The 21,112-nt window shown below is 35.6% G+C and overlaps 1 protein-coding gene across 5 annotated transcripts in view; it reads left to right on the top strand.

Annotated features, from left to right (window-relative positions):
• SESTD1 (SEC14 and spectrin domain containing 1) overlaps nucleotides 1-21,112 on the top strand; it is a 137,846-nt gene that overhangs the window by 42,388 nt on the left and 74,346 nt on the right. For all 5 annotated transcript variants that reach the window (XM_059053601.2, XM_067026396.1, XM_067026397.1 and 2 more), the window contains 3 exons: nucleotides 5,266-5,357; nucleotides 8,449-8,557; nucleotides 18,990-19,080. In XM_059053601.2, the coding sequence (XP_058909584.1) occupies nucleotides 5,303-5,357; nucleotides 8,449-8,557; nucleotides 18,990-19,080 (255 nt within the window). In that variant the 5' untranslated portion in view covers nucleotides 5,266-5,302. The remainder of the gene's footprint in view (nucleotides 1-5,265; nucleotides 5,358-8,448; nucleotides 8,558-18,989; nucleotides 19,081-21,112) is intronic.

The raw sequence follows: 21,112 nt of genomic DNA, 5'->3' as shown, positions 1-21,112 counted from the left end.
TTCTGATTTTGTTCATTGCCATTATGTGTCTACATGATGTAGACTCATTAGAGATGATTTAGTTAGCCTTAGGCTATCTTAATGGGTTTTCACTGGTTGTTAAAAATGCCTCTTCGAAGAATCTAACTAAATTTTCCAAATAAACTGGTTGATTTATACTTATTGAGAGAGGAGTTCCAGTGTACCCACTCATATCATCAATTACAGTCTCTTACGAAGTGTAATTTGCCCAGTCTTGATAAAAAGGCCTACAGTTCGCTTTTCCTGCTCCTTAAACACATCCTCTGCTGCCCTCTAACGGCTTCCTATTGCTATAGCACCCATTGAGGTCCCCTTACCATCATCATAGACCTGCCTTCCTCTGGCATCCAGTGATTTATGTAGCAGCTGAATCCGTGGGAGAGCGTCCCAGTAGAAGGAGCTGGGAGGAGCCGCTTTGAAGGAAAAGTATGCACATGTGGTCTGTGATCACATTCATTTATCCATTCATTAATCAGATATTTTTTGAATGCCAGATATATCCAGTGCCTCGCCTTGACTCGATCTAGTAGGTGCTTATTGTAGATTTGTTAAATGAGTGAATGAATGAGTAAATAAATGTAAAGATAAATAGGACTTGGTCTCTAACTACTTAGTTGCCCCGGTTTTCCTCTTTTAACTCTTCAAGATCTTGAGAAAGATGTTCAAACTAGAAGATAGATACAAATATCAGTTGAAACCTAGTCTCCTTACATTTCTCAGAATTCGTCATCCCTAACGTAGGATTCTGTTTTTAGGTAAGGTTTATTTTGCACCTAGGAACAATGTTAATTTACTTTGCTGTTTCTTGCTTTTGGTTGAAAGCAACATGCAGTCATGGTTGCACATTTTCCTTTATATTCACCAGTTTCCAAGGCACCTCACCTGCTATAAACTCTGGCTTTCTGTCTCTTTTATATATAATAAATCGTGACTTAAAATAGGTCGTTTTAAATAGCCATATATGAAATATGACATGTTTGTGTTAAGCAAGTTGTGAATTGTTTAATTTTCTGCCATTTTTTGGCCTGCTTCACTGGCAAATTTTTTAAAAAACGTGTTTTCCTTGTCACTTTCCATTGATTCATATCAGGTATATGTCTGCCGCCACTGACTTCATTCCTTGTTTGAGAATATAATTCACTCATATATTTAGGTTGAATAAGCTTCTTGTGAAAAATAATGATCTATATCTACCCAGTGGAGAAGAGCATGAGCAGATACCTCATGTTATTTAACATTTATTGTGGTGACGGTAGTGGATGGCTGTATTGTCTTTTGCAGGATTTTCCTTTATTTTGTGTGTTTTGTACATTACTTTATTCTATGAACTATATAACTAGAAATAGGCAGATTTTCTTTTCTTATGGCTGTGCTAGTGACTTGAAAAATGTAAAACAAGTGACTTTTGCAAAACCACATTTAATTGGAACTAGTAGTACAGTAATCATTACTTTTTATTACCCATCTCTTATGATAACAATGAAAGAGATTGATGTAAAGGAGACTAGAAGGGAGGAAGATATAAAGAGTAAACATTACAGCTTTAATCTCTTGACTGCTTCACATTTTATTCATCAATTCATTTGATATTGGCGCACACAGCCAAAAATCTGTATTTCTCACTACTTTAAATTACTTTTTCATTACTTTCAAAATGTTCTTTTAAAAAAAAAGCCTGTTGGATTAAAAAAAATTAGTATTTTGCCATGCTGAGGTGGTTTTGTGAAGTCATGGAAAGTTTGGAAAGAGCATCTGTGTCTCAGGAGACAGTGATGAAATGTATGATTGCTTCTGGGTACTATAGTTTGCCAAGGTGGAGATTGAAACCATCTCCCTTTTGCACTTTAAGTATGTGGAGAACATAGTGGTGAAAAATATGTCACTTGCTGGCATAAAATTGATAACCTGACTTGCAAACTTAGATAACACACATATTATTCAAAGGGTTACCTGCAGCTATCATTTCTTATGCCTTAGGAATTCCAGAGGTTCTTTTTATTGGGTACTGATTAATTAGGTTTTATTGTGACAAGGCTTAACCCTCAGTGTATTGATGGACATTTTCATTCAGAAAAAATGGCAACAGATTGGGGGGAAAATAAAAACCTACAAAGAAGAAACAGTGACGCTGAGTGATTGCAGATATGACCTACCAAACTCTGAATTGCAGTTTTGCTTCCTGTACCAAGTTTCTCCATTGACTAAAACAGAAGGCTGCTCTAGCTAAAACTTAAGCAGAAAGGGGTTCCATTAGAAGGATGTTATATAACTCAGAATTTATGAGAAGGATGGAGAAATAGCCCCAGAAAATAGGAAGGACACAAAGGCAGTTGAGAAGTTGTCTGGAGCATCCCATTGACAGCCTAGATCAACAGTTCTCTTGTTACTAGGTTTCGGGGGGTCTGTGAGTTCAAAACTATTTTAATAATAATTCTTAGTAATGCCCCTTTCACTATGTTGACATTTGCACCGATAATGCAAAAGCTAGAACTCCATCTTGTTCAGTTGGCCAGATGTCACTGGATGTTTTCAGGGCTGTTTTATTGGTAAGCTGATCATGTGATATGAGAACATCATTACTGGAACCAGATTGCCTGGGTGTGAATCCTAACTTCCCCACTTACTAGCTTTGAGATGTTGGGCCGCATTTAATCTCTCTCAGCCCCATTTTACTTTTCTATAAAATGGGGTTAATAATAGTAGTTATCTCATAGAAATGTTGTAAGGAGTAATTAAATTAATATAAGTAAATCATTTAGAACAATGTATGCTTGTAGTAAACACTTGGTAAATGTTAACTTGCTTAATCATCATTATCAGACTTTTATATCTGGTCTTTGACAAGCTGGTCACCAGAGAAGGGAACTTAGATGTGAGTCTGAACTGTCTGGTTCTTGTAGTGCTGGAGGAAAAACTCATCAGGTCAAGATACTGATCTGGAAATATGAAGTGCTACTATTTTAGGTTAAACATGTAAAACATGAGCTTTTACCTCATTCTTCCTACTAATTGTATGTTAGCCTGGGCTGATGTAGAACAAAACTGAATGAACAAATTGCAAACAAATACTGAAGGATAAAACTTGAAGAGAATATATCATATTTACTTTGACAACATGTTTTCTTTTGTAGATATGTACAAATAGTAGTGATTTTCTTTTAGTTGTATATACAAAAGCTGTAAAATAATATACTTCTTTAAGTAGTCTTGCTTGTGTAGTCATTATCTGACAAGTAATAAGACTACATCTTTTTTTTTTCCAAGTAATCTGGGAGTTTTTTCAAAAGACTACATTTTTTTCAAGGCAAGGCTGTGACTTGAGTTTTTAGCTCCAGCTGAAAGCACAGTGCTTGAAATGGGATAGGTTCATAGCAAGTATTTGCTGAATAAGTAATATAAAGTCACATTTTCTGCTCTGCTGGAAAATTATTTTCAAGAGAGTGTGCTTTCTGATTACTGTAGTTAATAACACTGTATTGCATATTTGAAAGACCTAAGTGAGTAGGTCTTAACAGTTCTCATCACAAGAAAAAATTTTTTGCAACTATTTATAGTAGTGGATGTTAACTAGATTTATTGTGGTGATCATTTCACAATATATACAAGTATCAAATCATACTGTACACCTGAAACTAATATAATTTTCTATGTCAGTTATAGCTCAATAAAAAAAGAGGAGGCTGTTTATAAAAGAGTATACTTTCACTAAATGCAATGCAATTTTACAGTGTCACCCAAGGAACTGTCACTATATAGTGATGGTGCGTGGGTGTAGGACAAGGGAAGGAGGGATAAATGTGATGGAGAATACTCTCTCAGACATGAAATTTAAGTTTAGGTGGCTAATATAATTGAACCTTTGATTTTCTTGTTCTGTTTTGTTTTGAAGGTCCTGCTTTTCTTAAAATCCTGCTTTGATGATACATTGGACTGGCCAAGCATATAGATGCCTGCCATGCCAAAGCTCCCATTTAAAGGAAACTGTCTTGCTCTTAGCCCTTGCTGTATGGATAGTCCCATTTTGTATTTTCCATAACCCCTGGGGGTACCTGAGTGGACACTAGAAAACTAAACCAAGATCAGTGAATTATGGCTTGGTACAAAAAGATAACTAGGCTAATCAGATTTTTCCCTGGCAAATTTAAAATATAAAATGTAGAGAGATAGAGACAGTTAACAGTGAGGACAAAAATTGAAATAGTGTATTGGGAAATAACTTGAGGTAAACATGAGGATAACGTGAGTTATCATATGCTATGGGGAAGCAAAAATATGAGAAGTGAGAGAAAGCCATTTAATAGTGGATCTGAAAGAATCAGATATTTGGAATTAAGCTGCGTAAATAATGAGAGTAATAGAATATTGCAAGTTTGATTAATTGATTCATTCCTTTATCCAACAAATAATTTATTGAGTTACTGCTATGTACCAAGCACTGTTCTAGCCCAAGAACATTGCTCCGAAAAACAGTTAAGCCAATGATTCTCAACTAGCTGTGATTTTTGCCTGCCAGAGGATATTTGGCAGTGTCTAGAGACACTTGGTTGTCACAACTGGGAAGGGGAAATGTTATAAGTATTCTAGTGGGTAGAGGCCAGGGATGCTGCTAAATATTCTACAAGGCATGGGACAACTCCTTACAAAAAAGAATAAATAATCTGACTCAAAATGTCCATAATTCTGAGATTGAGAAACCCTGCGTAAGCCATAAATATAGGCATACCTCAGAGATACTGCTGGCTTGGTTGCAGACGACCACAGTAAATACTGCAATCAAGCAAGTCACATGAATTTTTTGGTTTCCCAGTACAAATAAAAGTTATGTTTATGTAATACTGTCGTCTGTTAAGTGTGTAATAACATTATGTCTAAAAAAACAATGTACATACCTTAATTTAAAATATTTTATTGCTAAAAAATGCTAACCATCATCTGAGCCTTCAGCGGGTTGTAAACTTTTTGCAGTGGTAACATCAAGGATCACTGATCACAGACCACCATAACAAATATAATAATAGAAAGTCTGAAATATTGCAAGAATTACCAAAATGTGACGCAGAAACACGAAATGAGCAAATGCTGGTGGAAAAATTAGCAGTAGACTTGCTCAATGCAGGGTTGCCACAGGCCTTCAATTTGTAAACAGCACAATATAGTGAAGTATAATAAAACGAGGTATGCCTGTATATATTTCATAGAGTAATTATTATCTTGTAGTTGACATTTAACTTTCTGTGTTTTCAGAAAGGAAAATTTACTAGAGGAAGTTTACTGGAGTAAAATGGAGGCCTCAGTAATATTACCCATTCTGAAGAAGAAACTAGCCTTCCTTTCAGGTATGTTTTCTTCTTAAAAGAAGTGTTTGATGTATAAATTTGTTTAATCTTTTATTCTTTGATAAGTTTGGCAGAAAGACATTTCATTTTTTTCTGAAGGTTTTGTTTTAAAGGTATTTCTGAGATACCTTTTACTCAGAATGGATAGCTGTGCAAGCCAACTCTGTCACTGTTGGTGCTTGGCAGCCAGTTTTTATTCTGTTCTGTTATTTGATTAAATGACCTCTACAAGGTAGATGTCGTGACATCTCACTTCTCATATAAAAATGAAATAATACAGGCTGAGAATAATTGACTAACCAGCATCTAAAGTATTGTTTCTGAAATATAGAGTAATTCATTTTTGTGTTATCCCATCCTAGCTTTTGTCTTCCATCTTCCTATGATGGGGAGTTATGAAATATGAATTACATGGTTTTCACTTTTTACTGCTCAAATTTGGTCATACAGCTTGAATTTACCTTCCATTATTAACCCAAAGTCTGCATTGACTGAGAAGAGTCAAAGAGAAGCTTCGAGATATGTTACTAGTGTGAAAGCAGTGGTGACGCTGGGTGTAGCAATTTTCTGGAATTTTGGACCATTGAGTAAATTTGCACATGCTTTAGAATAGGTACTGTGACCCACCTATTGAAGATTATTTAAGTTATATTATCTTGCTTTTTCTCTCTTATACTCTGTAGGTCCTATCAGAATTGTCTTGATATTTAGGCTACTAATGTCCTTTTCAATGTATATTGTATATCTCTGTAAATTGGCATGTTTTTCTAGTGTACATTATAAAGGAGAAAATAAGATATTGAATTCCACCAATAATATTAGTTCTTTATTTAATATGTGTTTTCTTTTTAAAAAAAACTTCTTCCCTTACCAGTTGACACTTATGTTTTCTCTCTGTTTTTTTATGATATGAATGGTATTGTAGGAAACGTTATTATTCACAGTTTGTGCATTTTGTACAAGTCCAGCAGTATAAATTCCTACAACTGGAAGTATTAAAGAGAATTTACATTTACATTTTAAGGTTTTGTCAGATTGCCCTATAAGAATATTGTGTCAATTGTTGTTTCTCCCACCAGTGTATAAAAATGCATGTTTGAAAACAGAAATAGACCCACAGACATAGAAAACAAACTTATGGTTACCAAAAGGGAATGAGGGGAAGGTTAAATTTGGAATTTTGGATTAACAGATAAACACTACTAAGTATGAAATATATAACCAACAAGGACCTACTGTGTAGCACAGGGAGGTATATTCAATATTTTGTAATAACCTATAATGGAAAAGAATCTGAAAGAGAATAGATATATATATGTGTGTATAACTGAATCACTTTGCTGTACATCTGAAACACTGTAAACCAACTATACTTCAATTTTTTAAAACCAGTTTGCCCATACTGTTGCCAAGAGTGGATATTACTATTTTAAAAAAATCTTTATCGGTGACATTTTTGCATTCTTATTTTACTTGTCTCTGTGCAGCATTTGACCCTAGTGACCATACCTATCTTGAATATCTTTTTCTTCTTGACATCTGCCTTCTTTTGCATCTACACTGGTGATTATTTTATTGTCCCTTAGTGAAAGCTGAAGGCATGAGGTTAAATGTAATCCTGTATGTTAGACCTGTGCTCTGCAGACAGTTCCACAGTGGGTCAGAGTGCTGCAATTCAGATATGAACCTTTTTGCAGTTTGGTTTAATGCAGGGCTTAGTGATTTTTGAGGAGAAAATGAGACTTCTCTGAACCCAATTCCCCTTGACTTGCTCTTGACCGTTAATTATTTCAACCAGTAATTTTCAAACTTTTTTAATAATAGAGAAAAACTTCTCAAACCAACAAAATCATTCAGGGGATACAGTTTGAAAGCCACGGTTGCAGTCTATTAAAAAAAAATAAAACCTGTATTCTAAACAAAACAACATTTGCAGTTGAAGTCACTATTGATTATCGATTAAGTTGAACCATTTGAAATTGCCGTTTATTGAGATTAAACAAAGTGGTTGACTATCAGTAATTTACATGGTTAATCTGATAAAAGAGCATTTATGGTTGGTACCTTGTGAATTGCATCCATGTTATTCATAGGAATCATTTTTTTTCAATTCAGTGCTTTAAGTTTTTAGTGATAGAGTTCATATAAAATTGTTTGCTTTAGTATTTGCTGGCTTTTAAGTTTCTAAAATTGCCATAAATGTCGGTTGGGTCAAAAGATGGACTTCAGTGTGAAAATCAATCATGTGGGGAGCTTTCAAAGAAGCTGTGTGTATAAAAGTACTAGTTATATTTTAACGCTTATGGAAAATCGAAGAGAACTTGAACATCCATGAAATGTAAGTGTGTTCCACTTCCTGGCTTTCAGACTTCTATATCCAGGTCCCGTGCACTCTTCTCAGCTGGACAGGGCTTTCCCTTTATTGCCTCATGAACAAAGAATGCCTGTCTGACCTTTGTGAGTTAACTCAGATCATTTCTCATCACGGAATGCTCTTTTGACTTGGTTTATAAATTCTATTCATTTTTCTTAAGTTTTAACTTTTCTATGAAGTTTTTTACATTTATTACAGCTCTTATCATTTTCTCCATTTTCTAAATCCCTTTTTATAATATTATATATATTTTGTACAACACAGCCTAGCAAATTATCTGTCATATTTCATACTGTTATTTCTTACGACTTAAAGTTTTTCTTCCTAGGTTGATTAGAAATTTATGTTATTCTACTTGCAAATGCTTACTGTGCTAGGCACACAATAGATGTTTGATGAATTGATTACAATCAGAAGCAGACTAAATGGAAGAAATTAAACAAAATGAGAATTGCTATGTTTAAGTGAAGATTTCATTGGTGAATTTTTTTCTCTTATTTTTTCTAAATTTTGTGTAATTTTGCTGTACTACTATAAACATTTCTAATATATAAAATAAACAGCCATTAGATTGGTTTTTATTTTTTTTAAGATTGTTTTTTTACTGATGTCTTAAACTTGTAATTGTTGTAGTAACATTGGATGCAAATATATATAATTCATTTAGTGTTCTAATATCTCTTACATGTTAAATTTATATATTTTTTTCTTTAACAGGAGGAAAGGACAGACGAAGTGGCCTCATTCTGACAATTCCATTATGCCTGGAGCAGACAAATATGGATGAGCTGAGTGTCACCTTAGACTACCTACTCAGCATTCCAAGGTGACTCTAAAGGTGTCTTTTCTTAAATTTCAATATGTTTTCATTTACTTACGAATGATTCCTGCTATTGTTAAAGTATACTTTGCTATCTTATCTGCTTTTATTAGCAGTGAAATTATAATTGAAAACACGAGAATCAATAATATATGATGCCACAGCAGATAAAATAAAGACATTTTATATTCTTGATGCACTAAATGATACCGATTTCTAAAATGTATATACTGTCAACTTTTAAGGAATGCAAAGATTGAGCATCTGTCTATATACCATGTAATTTGAGAAAACTTAGAAAAGTGAATTCAGTAGAAAGCTCTTGTATTTAGGTAGCTATTTCACTATATAGATAAAAATACATCTGTGTGTTTTAATATATTGAATGAAAGCTATTTGGAGTTTAAAACATTTTTATTTTTAAAAAATGCAAAAAATGTTTATATTTTAATCCAAAGAACATTGGATTTTTAATTTTTAGATTTCTTTGGTGAAGACCAAACTTAAACCTTTGTATTTGCTTGAGTCTACCCATCACTTCAACAACAAGAACAGAAAGCCCCCTCCCCAACTTCCTTTCCCATATGTGATACTTGGGGGCTGAAGTCTGACTGCACATTAGAATCATCTGGAGATTTTTTCCAAAATTTTAATGCTTGTGGGTCCACCTCCAGAGAGTCTGATCCAATTGTTTTCGGGAGGACTGCTCATCAGACTTTTAAAAAAAGTCTTTAAGCTTCCCAGATAATTCTAATATGCAGTCACATTTGCAAACCACTGCAGCAAAGTGCAGGAATGAGGGCAGATTTTTTCGTGTGCATTTGTAAAATATAGAGGTGGTAAAAGGAACAAAACTATCTTTTACATAATGCTCTTAAGCTCGAAATAGTGAATTTTAAACATTTTAGTCAGAGCGAACAATTCTTTGTATCCTTTTTCCTATATTTGCATTATTGACATAATAGATTATTTCATTTTAAACCACCTTGAAGAATACAGGGTTAAAATTACGTTTTAGAACAACTGTGACTTTAATCACATCTGCTTCCAATATTGGTGAATAATATAATGATTCTGTTGCTGAATGTTTTTTCAATATTGGGAAAATAGAGGTCTTAAAGTGAAAATTTTCAGTCTTTTTACTTTCTGGAAAAGAAAGTTATCAGACTTCACAGTGTATAGTACTGAGTAACCTTGCTAATTCTCTGAGCTGCTGATTGCCAATTTGTATTATTCATCATTAGATAACGAACTGCTTTTTAGGTAAATGACACTAGCTAAACATATAGCTAAGAAATTATGAAAAAAATATTCATGGATTTATAGATAGTTAAAAGTGTTCAGGGAACTTAGAGACCATCTGAATCAACTGCCATATTTTACAGTTGAGGGAATTGAGACTCGGAAGTTAGTTACTTGCCCAGGATCACACAGCTAAATTAGCAGTAGACCTGGGATTAGAATCTGCAGTTCCTGACACCAATCCAGGACTCCTCATACTTCAGATGAATAGAGTACAGTGTAGTTGCATCTTATGTGGGGTGAGGTTCTGAAGTTAGAATGTAATGCAAAAATTACTGATAGTCAAAATTACCCTTGAAAAATGCCTAAGGAAGAATTAGAGACTTACGAACTATTTTTCCGTGAACATGCTAGATTTTCTTCCAGCATTGGAACATGACAGTCATTGAGGCTGAGTTCTGGAAGACACAGTTGGCTTGTGGTTAGGTTTGTGATAAGAAAATGCACGCTTGTGTATACTAGAATCACTCTCAGCCTGCCAGGATGCTCACACTGTAAGAGGCACTGGGTAACTGAGGCAGGCTAAACGACCAGTTTCACTCATGCAGCCTGTCTGCTCACTCTGGGTGTGCAAACAGGAAGTACAATGGAGGGCAAAATAGCCTACACTATTTAAACATTCTCTCTCTCTCTTTCTTTCTTATATAGACATATATATAGTACTATTTCAATGTAAATTATGAATCAGTTTCTGCCGAGCTACACATACCTACCTGCCAGCTAATAGAGAAGATGTAAGTTGAAGCAAGATGAAAGAACTTAATTTAGCAAGACAAAATAGATACCTGGATACTTTATTTTTGATAATTGTTCTGCTAAAGTTTGACCGTCTCAAATATTTGTGAACGCCCTGAATTTTTAGCCTTCTGCTTTCTTGGATCAACCTCCTATAACTTTGGCATTTAAAAATGTAGTTGGCAGCTTTATATCAGTGCTTGCCATTTCATTAGAGAGCTAGAGAGTTTTCGAGCTCTTATTGCAACTCTGGAGAGTAGTTTATTAGGTGCAACGTTAAAAACTGATTTTCCTCCTTCAGAATGCCTGCCATTCAAAACTGCTTTTAAATTATGAGAGATTTTATGAGAGATTTCAAATACACAAAAAAGTTGAAGGAATAGTGCAGTAAACACCATTATGCCCATCACTTAGAAGCCTGCAACTAATGTTGTGATACTTTGTCACATATCTATGTGTTTGTCCACCCCTCTTTCCATCCCAGAACTGTTTTTAAGTTTACCCTGTCATATCAGCCTCAGCTTGGGTCTAGAAGGTTTTTCCTTCTTTAGTATGTCTGCATTTTTTTTGGTGTGACTTGTTTCTCCCTGCTGTTAAAGCTTAACTCCTCCCAGCTATGAATGTCTCCAGACAGCTCCAGCAGTGTAGCTAGCTAATGCGGCCTCTTCTTTATAGGAGATGTCCAAAAGTAGTCTTTCATTGCAGTGAAAATGTTAACATTCTGAATATAGTAACAGCTTTGTAAAAGTTATTTAAAAATGGAAAGAAACTATTCAGTTCTTACCCGTATTTTATGCTTAGTTTCGTGACCAGGAGCAAGGTGTGATACATACGTATTTTAAATGGGTAACCCAGTACAGTTGAAAATGGGGTCATTTCCTGATTCCTTTACACACAGCTTGGTCCTAAGCTTGTTTTTGGTTTCTGACTCTTGAGCAGAGAGGGCTGAGAAGAAAGGAGAAGTTCAGGTTAATCGTAACCTGACCTGAATACTAAGTTTATGTTCAGGTAACTCCTCATGTCCAGGTCTGTGTGGAGTTCAAGACTAACCATTACTGCCCCATTTTCTGCAAAGGGTTTTTAACAAAAAATAACATAGACTGACACAGCTGGGCCAACCTGAGTGTTAAATTTTAGGAGAGGTAAACGGAGTTTTTCTTTTGTTGTACCAGCGATTGCTGTACATTTTAGACATAAACAGCATGATTAGAAATTGAGTCCATGACTCAGAAAACAGAATCAAATTCGAGATTACCTTATGGAGATAAAGAAAAGATATATAAATTAATCTACAAATCTTTTCATTAAAAAAGTAAATACTGAGATTAGCACTAAACAAAACCTCACAAGTGGATCTTTATCTCATATCCTTTCTTTATATATTTCAAAAATTTGAGTCAGAAGCATACATTCAAAGTATAAAATGAAATTTGTGTCAGTACTATTACACAAAGTATGATTATAAGATATTGAGACAACCAGCTTTTTAAAAACGTGGCAAAACATATGCATCAGTGCTTCTCAACCTTTTTTGTCATTGTTATATTTGTAAGGAGCCCTTTTAGGCAGCTTTTCCTATTCACTTCTGCTTGATGTCATAGAGTTTACTGTTAAATCAGTCTGATATTAGAGTGCAGAGCCATGTTTCATTTATCTCCATATTCACAAGGCCAATAAAAATGATTTGGAGACTTTAGGTGTTTGTTATATGGATATTGAAGGAACCAACCAGACTTAGCAATAAAGTCATAGAAACGACTTAAAATATATTATGAAAGGAGATATAACAGCTGTGTATGGTGAAACATCATTTGAATCCCATACAGGTAGTTTTGTAACTGCCAGAATTCTATGGGGCATATGTTCTGTACATTCAGAATTTAAAAAAATTTATTTGTGGACATTTTTATTCAAAGAAAATCTTACAGAGAAACTAAATTTATAAAAGAGCTAGAAGTGTAGGCCCACAGCCATTTCTGCTCATCCCTGCCTTCTCAAATTCCACTTCCACTGCAGTGCCCCCTCACCCGCTTTTAAGGAGCCTCCTTGGAGCTTACAGGACTCTGCAGAGCACTTAGAAGGTAATTTGAATATGAATATAACACTGATTGGTTCAGTGTAGTCTGTGAGAGTGTGACTGGGATGGCTCTTCTTTTTTTTTTTAATTTATTTTTTATACAGCAGATTCTTGTTCGTTATCTACTTTATACACATTGGGATGGCTCTTCTTTATTTTTGTTTTTTTTATGGGACATGCTTCTAAGAAAGTTTAAGGCAGTGCCTTCCTTTTTCCTCCTTAGCAAATGCACTTCTGGCAAATGACGGTATAATTGCGTTGATCTTAGAGTTACTTCAAAGCACTGTGGTTAAATGCTCTGAATGTGCTTTTTGCTGTTGATGAGTGCTTTTTTAATATTTACTTCATTCATTCAATGAATAAGTATTGAAAATTTATAATGTCCGTTTTAAAATGTGACAACTAAGCTAGTATTTCCTTTCTTTACCAAGTATTTTTAAAATTCCTGTCTCCTCTGTTCCCTTTTCATATGCTTAAGTTCACATCAAGGGATGGCTGAGTTGTCAAGCTGGACTAGTACAGCAATAGCCAAGCTAATTTCTCTATCTCCAGTCTCTCCCCAATTTGTACACAAGGACAAGATAAATTTCACCAAAACAACAGTTCTATCATCCTTCTCAGTTTTCTAGGACCTCCTCTCCTTTCCACACAATGAATTTAATTCAATAGTCATTTATTTTGTTGCTGCCAAGTGCAGACATTGTACACCGTGCATTGTGAAATTGTGAAGACCAGAAAGACTAGGTGTGCGCTCTCAAGGACAGTCGTTCAGCCTTCTTAACTGCTATGCCAAGACCTTGTGTGATTTGACTTACCCTTCCATTTCATATTTCTTGAGCTCTTATCATGCAAGGCACTTAGTTTTATAGCACTTGTATTAACTCAGTCTTCAAAATAACAGTATTATTATCCCTATTACATAGATGAAAAAATGAGGGCAGAGAAATTTAAGAAACTTACCCAAATTAATAAGTGGTACCTTTGCTTATATTCCTGTTGCTCTGTATCCTTTTATGTTAAGTTTCATTAGCTCCTTTATGTACGTACTTCCCAGAGTCTTAAGCTGTTCTCCAAACTTACAGCACTTGCTGTTTCTGACTCTTTAGGCATTTAATCATAATGTGTTTAATGATAATTCTTGAATTTTTACATTTAAAAAAATTTCAAAGATATGTTTCCCTAGTAACATGAAAAAGGTGACGTCAGTGAGTGTAAAGTAGACACTAATTAAAATACTTTTATTTTACCTTCTCACCTTTCTAAATGATCTTAAGCTTCTTGAAGGGAGAAACTGTGTTGTATAATACATATTTTTTCATAATCCTGTGCAGTACCTCATATTGATACTTAGTAATCAGTAGTCAGTGGATATGGGTTTCTGCTCTTTATCTTACTTGAGTTTCTTCATAGATCTGTGTACTCAAATGCAGGCTGGCTGATCATTTTCAGAACATGTTACATTTGTTGGAAAATCAAACATGTAGAAATTGCAGCTCAGTAGAAGCTATTTTGGTAGATAAGAAGTTTGTCTAGGCTGGTCTTGCTTTCCTTTGAAGACATTAAATTTGAAATGGACCTGGGAATTTACTTATGGGTGATGATTGGGAGGCATATGTGAAAAAGAATATTCTATACTTAAGGAAATAATAGATAACAGTAAGTCATTTAATTCTCATAACAGCCCTATGAGACGAGCACTATTATCCTTAATCCCTTACATATAAGGGAACTGAGGCATAGAAAGAGTGGGTAATTTAAGTATCTTGACCAAGAACATGCGGCATACCAGGGTTGGAGGGGGATTTGGACCTGGTGGTCTGACTCCAAGCCTGTGTTTCTAGCCACTGTTGTATTCACCTCTGCTATAATCATAGTGCCATAGCTATTGATAACTTTTAATATTCATTTGCATTTAATCTGCATCTATCACAATTGAGAATTGACATAATGAAAATAACTGTGGTGAACATAGTTGAACATAATGGAAATCTTGGAAATCTTTTTTGTTTTAACATTTTCTTTCAACAGTATATTCAGCATATATTTAAAATCATAGCATTTTTCTAGCTCAAAGGGAAATTGTTGATCATCCAGTTATAGAATCATGGAATGTCAGGATTAGAAAGCACCTTAACAGTCATCTAGACCAAACATCTTCAATTATCTAGACTAACCATTTTACCCATACTTAAATCCTCTTTATAGAAATGCTGCCAAGTACTTGCCCAGATTAATCTAATTCTGTAGAGAGTCAACATCTATAGAAGTAACTTTTCTGTTTCTCTCAAGTATTGATTTTTTTCATATTTGGATTTTAGGTCAGTTCTTCCTAATTGTAGAAAAACTCATTTATGTCACAGAAGAAACATCAGAACACAGAGGTTTAATGACTTGCCAAGAATCACACAGAGATTACTCATAAGTCTTCAGTCACTTAGTAAATATGTGAGATCCTACAGTGAGTTCCTCATCATTCTAGGTGCTGAGGAAATGGGTGAACAAAGGCCCAGTCCCTGCCCTTATGGGCCTGATGCCCTAATAATCAAATGAATATTATAAATAAATACATAGTATGTTGGAGGTTCATAAGTCTACAGAACAGAGCATGAAAAGAATTAAGGGAGGGATGGAGTGCAAAGGAGTGTGTGGCAATATTTTATAAAATGAGAAGGTAACATTTTACAAGAGATGAGTGAAGTGAGGGCCAGGCCATACAGATAGCTGATAAAAGAGCATTTAAGAAAGAGTATCTTAGACAGAGAGAGCAGTAAGTGGAAAGGCCCTGAGTCAGGAGCAGGCTCAGGGTGTTGGGCGATCAGTAGGGAGGGCAGTGTGGGTGGAGCAGTTTGAGAGAAGGAAGGTTCTGGGAGAGCCCTCAGAGGGGCTGCAGTCAGATCTTAGCGGACCTCATAGGCTATGGTGAGGCTTCAATTCTGAATGAGAAGGAAGGCCATTGTTACATTCCTACCAAGGAGTGATACGATTTGTGTCTTCTAACATTTCTAGAGGCCCTCTGTATTTAAAGCTGGAAGCTGCCAAGATATCAGTAAGACAATTATATCCTTGCTTTCTGGAAGCATGTTTTCTAATGAAGATGAATTATAAACAAGCAATTATAATAAAAGCATAAGTAAAATTAGTGCCATTAAGTAAGTATAAGCAGAGCTCTCTGAGTGGAAAGAAGGAGCCCTTAGTTGCAATCAAAGATTAGTGAAGAGCTACAGAAAATCCATTGACAGTCTCTTTCTAGCCAAAGTGAGTGGGCTTATTAAGGACCTGCTCCTCCTTTAATAGCTGTTTTAACTCAGCCACCGTCACCCTTGAAAGGCTCTAATGGAGTAAGAACAAGGAAGTGGGGTCTTAATAGATTTTTTCTTTTGGTTAGTGGTCTTAAAATTATAAAATGTTAATAGTAGTATAGGAATTTACTAATATAGCACTGCAGCTACTCTAACACACCCTTTATAAGGGACATAATATGCTTCTAAATCAAAGTATGTTCTTGTTAAAAACAGTTTAAACTATCACTCTACTTGTAGGATTGCAATTTCTTTAAAAAAGGGACTTCCCTGGTGGTCCAGTGGTTAAGAATCCACACTTTCAATGCAGGGGGCGTGGGTTTGATCCCTGATCGGGAAACTAAGATCCCACATGCCGTGTGGCACAGCTAAAAAATTTAAACAAACACGGGCTTCCCTGGTGGCGCAGTGGTTGAGAGTCCGCCTGCCGATGCAGGGAACACGGGTTCGTGCCCTGGTCCGGGAAGATCCCACATGCTGCAGAGCGGCTGGGCCCGTGAGCCATGGCCGCTGAGCCTGCACATCCGGAGCCTGTGCTCCGCAACGGGAGAGGCCACAACAGTGAGAGGCCCACGTACCGGAAAAAAAAAAAAAAAAAAATTTAAACAAACAAACAATTCCTTTCAAGTAGTTGAAAGATCACTTGGTTACAGTTTTCAAATATGTAGTATCTTTGAATTGTGTGTATTTTCTTTATCTATCTTAGTAAAATGTGAGAAAATTATGATTAAGGGTGTTTTTAAGTACTCTAAAAGATAAATTTAGAGTATTTTATGCCCTTAAGATCACTGCAGATGGTATTTGCAAGCTTCATTACTTTCTTTGTCTTAATATACAGATTAATTTAGTGTGCTTTGAGATATAAATGTCTCATTTGTGTAAAACTCACTCGTTTAACAAAATGGTAGTGTAACCTGTACCTCATAGACGCAGGTGCCAAATTATGGGGATGACTTACTTCTCTTGCGCTCTAGCCCCAACCAGGGAAGGCCCTCCACTGGACAGCTCCATGTATCTTAGCTCCCCTTCCTGCAAATTTCCACACTGCACTGGTAGAGTCCCTGAGTTGCGACCACTTCTCTGAAGACCACTCACTGACAGTTACTCTCCTAGGCTGGTCTTTGTTGGGCTTGTATCCTCCCTAAGTCAGAGTGGTCTTCTTACCTGATCCCACAACTAGCGGTTAGATGTCAGATTTGCTTCCCCCAGCAAGTCTTTATGTGCTGTTGCTGCTGCAGAAGAGATCACTGTATTGCCTTACCCCCACGAATGCTTAGTGGATCCTTTATTTTGTAATGCAAAATCCAAAAATAGAATACTTCAACATTTTTTTATTAAGATATAAGTCACATATCATAAACATCATTTTTTAAAGTTTACAATTCAGTGGTTTTCAGTATATTCACAAGGTTGTGCGACCATCTCTCTCTAATTCCAGAATATTGCCATCAGCCCCCAAAAGAAACCTATACCCATTGGTAGTCCCTCCTCATCCCATTCTCCCCTCCTCCCAGCCCTTGTCAGCCACCAGTCTGCTTTCTGTCTCTATGGATTTACCCATTCTGGACATTTCATATAAATGGAATCATACGATATGGGCTTTTGGATCTGGCTTCTTTCACTTAGCATGTTTTCAAGGTTTATCCATGTTGTAGCATATATCAGTACTTCATTTACTTTTATGATTAAATAATACTCTATTGAATGGATTACCACATTTTTTTTCCATTCATCCATTGTTGGACATTCAAGTTGTTTTGGATTTTGGCTGTTATAAATTATGCTGCTATGAATATCTGTATGCAGGTTTTTTGTATGGACATATGTTTTACTTTGCCTCACCTCTTGAACACTTCTCTGCTTTCTTTGGAAGCTCAGCTTCTGTCCTTGCCTACAGAGGCACTTATTCTTCTTCCAAATCTTTAGCAATATCATCCTCATTCTTGTGACCTTACTGTTTCTCAATAGAATTGGATATCCTTCTCCAGTAATCCTCTTGAGGTTAATGTGAATGTTTGGAGAGAGTAAGGGAGGATTAGTAAAATTCCCTGGACTGTTGGAAATCTCAGGAAAGGGCCTGCTATTAACCTTTCTTATAATGTAGGCAATAGGAGAACTTTGTGTGGGGAGAATTTTCACTATCAAATCCTTGCTCTGCTAAGCAAAGCTGCAGTTTCTTCCACTATATTAGAGGGAGGGCAGTTGAGATCTTTAAGTTGATTTTATAAGTAAAACAAATAGTAATAGTAATAATAAATAATAATAATATAGTTATGTAGTTTTGGTCATAGGATAGAGTTTTTCCATGTTGTTGTTGCATTTTACTAGGGCAAGCTTCTGAGAAGTGTTTAGTTGGTACTTGAATAATTGAATATAATATATAGCAATAACACATTTTCCAACACTCAAGATAATATTGTGCTGGTCAAGTGACTAAGAATGCAGAAGTTAAAGCAGAGATGGGTCAGACATGGTGTATTTAAGCTTTGAATTCTTGTATACACCAATGCTACTTCACCTCATTAAATTTCCCCCAAAGAACACCAAGAAGCTTATTTCCAGTGGTTTAATAATAGCTTACTTTATTTTCTACCTGTTTTGAAATATCACTTCACAACCTTACACTTCTGGCAGGAAGGAGAGACAAGAAGTACGTCCACACTTGACAGTCATTAGTTACCTACTTCACTGTGATCCCATTTTACAGATGAAGAGATGGAGAGGCTAGTGAGACTATTTGAATGTTGCTTTGATTTCTTCTCTTTTTAAGACATTGAATTTACATGCTTTTAGAGTAATTTTCATACCAAATTAGCTTATAAATTGTCAGTGTTTCCTGAAATGAGAAAAATAAATTGCTTGAGAAAACTGAAAGGACACTGAAGAATTTTATTTATTGACAGTGCAAACCAAGTCAATTGAGATTAATGCTGCTCCATATATGATTACACTGTAAACTTTATTTAGGATTATTAAGAATAAAATAGGAAGCTTGTTTTAACACTCTAATTTTGTTTCGTTTCAGTGAAAAGTGTAAGGCTAGAGGATTTACCGTGATTGTGGATGGCAGAAAATCCCAGTGGAATGTGGTGAAAACAGTAGTCTTAATGCTACAGGTAATTTTATTTTTGACTATTAGGAAGTGGTTTTATTGTACAGCAACAGATGAGGTGATAGTGGCAAATGCATTTTGTTTATTGGATTGTGCCCAAGCTTCTCAGCAGTGACTGAGTTCTGAAATGCACAGGTCACGATTGGATTGTTTAGATTCAATTCTTATAGGTTTTACTTGGGTAGTAAAATAAATTTCAGCCTTATTCTAAAGGTTTGTAAATGACCAAAAATAATGTCATGTTTAAGTAATTTAAACAACTAGGCCAATGAGTCTCAAACTGTGAGGGCAGAGGTTAGAGGTTAGGAGCTTTTGCACACGGTAGTAGCTGCATCATCCCACCTCCACCCCCTCCTAATACCACAGGTAGGGAGTAGGACTGGGTAAGTCTATCTGAAAAAGCTTCTCAGGTGGTTCTGATAGGTTTCTCCCTTCTGTTATCCTTTTTCCTTCAAAAATCACCAGGATTCATAATAGTCTTATATCTATCTCTGATCTAGAAGAACCGTACTCGACAGCTGTGTCCTTGGGGACTTTAGCAGCTCACACATAAGCATTTCATAAACAGCTGTGATTATAGAATCCCTGATCTGGTCCTAGTCTTATGTTTATATGTCCTTGTGCTCCTCACAGAATGTTTCTGTAATCCCTTGCATATAGTAGGTACCTAGTAAATATTTGTTGGTTTATTGTGAGAGTATTGAGGATACTGTGATCTGAAAGAGAAAAATACAGTATTTGTTTGAGTGATTGAAAGGGGACAGATTGCTCTCATGTACCTGGGTTTCCTTAGAAGGGCTTGTATAGAAAGTAAAAGTTAAGTGAGTTAAATAAGAGAGATTATCTAATTTAAATGAAAGAAGGTGAAAAGGGCATTCCTGGCAGGGACACTGATTCAGTGATAGCTCAAAAATTAAGTGAATACAATGAAAGGAGCTGATGACAGGCCAGTTTGGGGGCAATATATTGGCTGTTATGTGGGATGTTGAACATTGAATTAGGTAAATATCAGTGATACTGAAGGAAAGATCAAGAATTTTAAATGAACTGGGAAATAATCGGTAGCTGCTTTAGGGTTCTGTGGAAAGGAATATAATGTAAAATTTTAAATGAAAACTAGGGAGAATGATTCTTAATGGTTTATTTTTTATTTGTGATAATTAGGAAAAAGAAATTCAAGGGATGGGAACTGGTAATTTCAGTTTTTAGTTTTAGTGCTTAGTATGGTTCAGGTACTGTGCACAAAGCTTGCTATATAAATGATCTCATTTAATTTCATCCTTACAAACTTGGGAGGCAAGTTCTACGATCCCTAAAGGTCTTCAAGGATTTTAAGTAATATACCCAGGTTCTCGTGGTGAACATGGGAGAGAGTCACGATTGGAACCTGGCACAACCTAAGCCCCAGGTTTTTATCCTTTAAAAGTGTATATTTACCAGTGGGATGTATCTAAGGTGGTTCCCAAATTATCTCTCCATTACCTTATTCTTAACTGGTTGGCCTAAACCTTCATCATTAGAATCACTCCTTTGGGTTGGAAAGGACAGAGGTTCCAGTGGATCAGTTTTTAAGGGAACACAGATTGGTGTCCCATAATAACTTTTTCTGTCACATATGTTCCCAGCAGTTTTGTATTCCAAACCCTGAAGACTAACTCTTCTCTGTACAAGTTGTTAAAATAACTATTAGATGAGAAATCCATTAATTATGACCTTGTGTTCTTCCATATTCAACTGTGTCACAGATGAGCTGTTTGGGACTTGCTCTTTGAACTAGACCTTGATCAGTGGCACTTTTGAAGAACAATCAATGGATGATTTAATCCCCTCTTGCGATTTCTTTTCTGATAGGTATTTTAACAACTTTTGGACTTAAAATAGTTAAGATTTTCAGAAGTTGCAATGGCCTGTTGTTTGCTCCTAGTCAAACAGTTTCTACATACAAAGTTATTCATTGCTTTTATTTCAGAAGGTACTGGTACTGGCTGTTTGGGAGCCCAGAGCTTATTGCTGGCTCTGCCTGTAACAAATATTCT

This window comes from Kogia breviceps, chromosome 2 (assembly GCF_026419965.1).
Source record: "Kogia breviceps isolate mKogBre1 chromosome 2, mKogBre1 haplotype 1, whole genome shotgun sequence".
Classification (NCBI taxonomy): Eukaryota; Metazoa; Chordata; class Mammalia; order Artiodactyla; family Physeteridae; genus Kogia; species Kogia breviceps.
The sequence above is the reverse complement of the archived record's forward strand: the minus strand, read 5'-3'. Positions and strand labels throughout refer to the sequence as shown.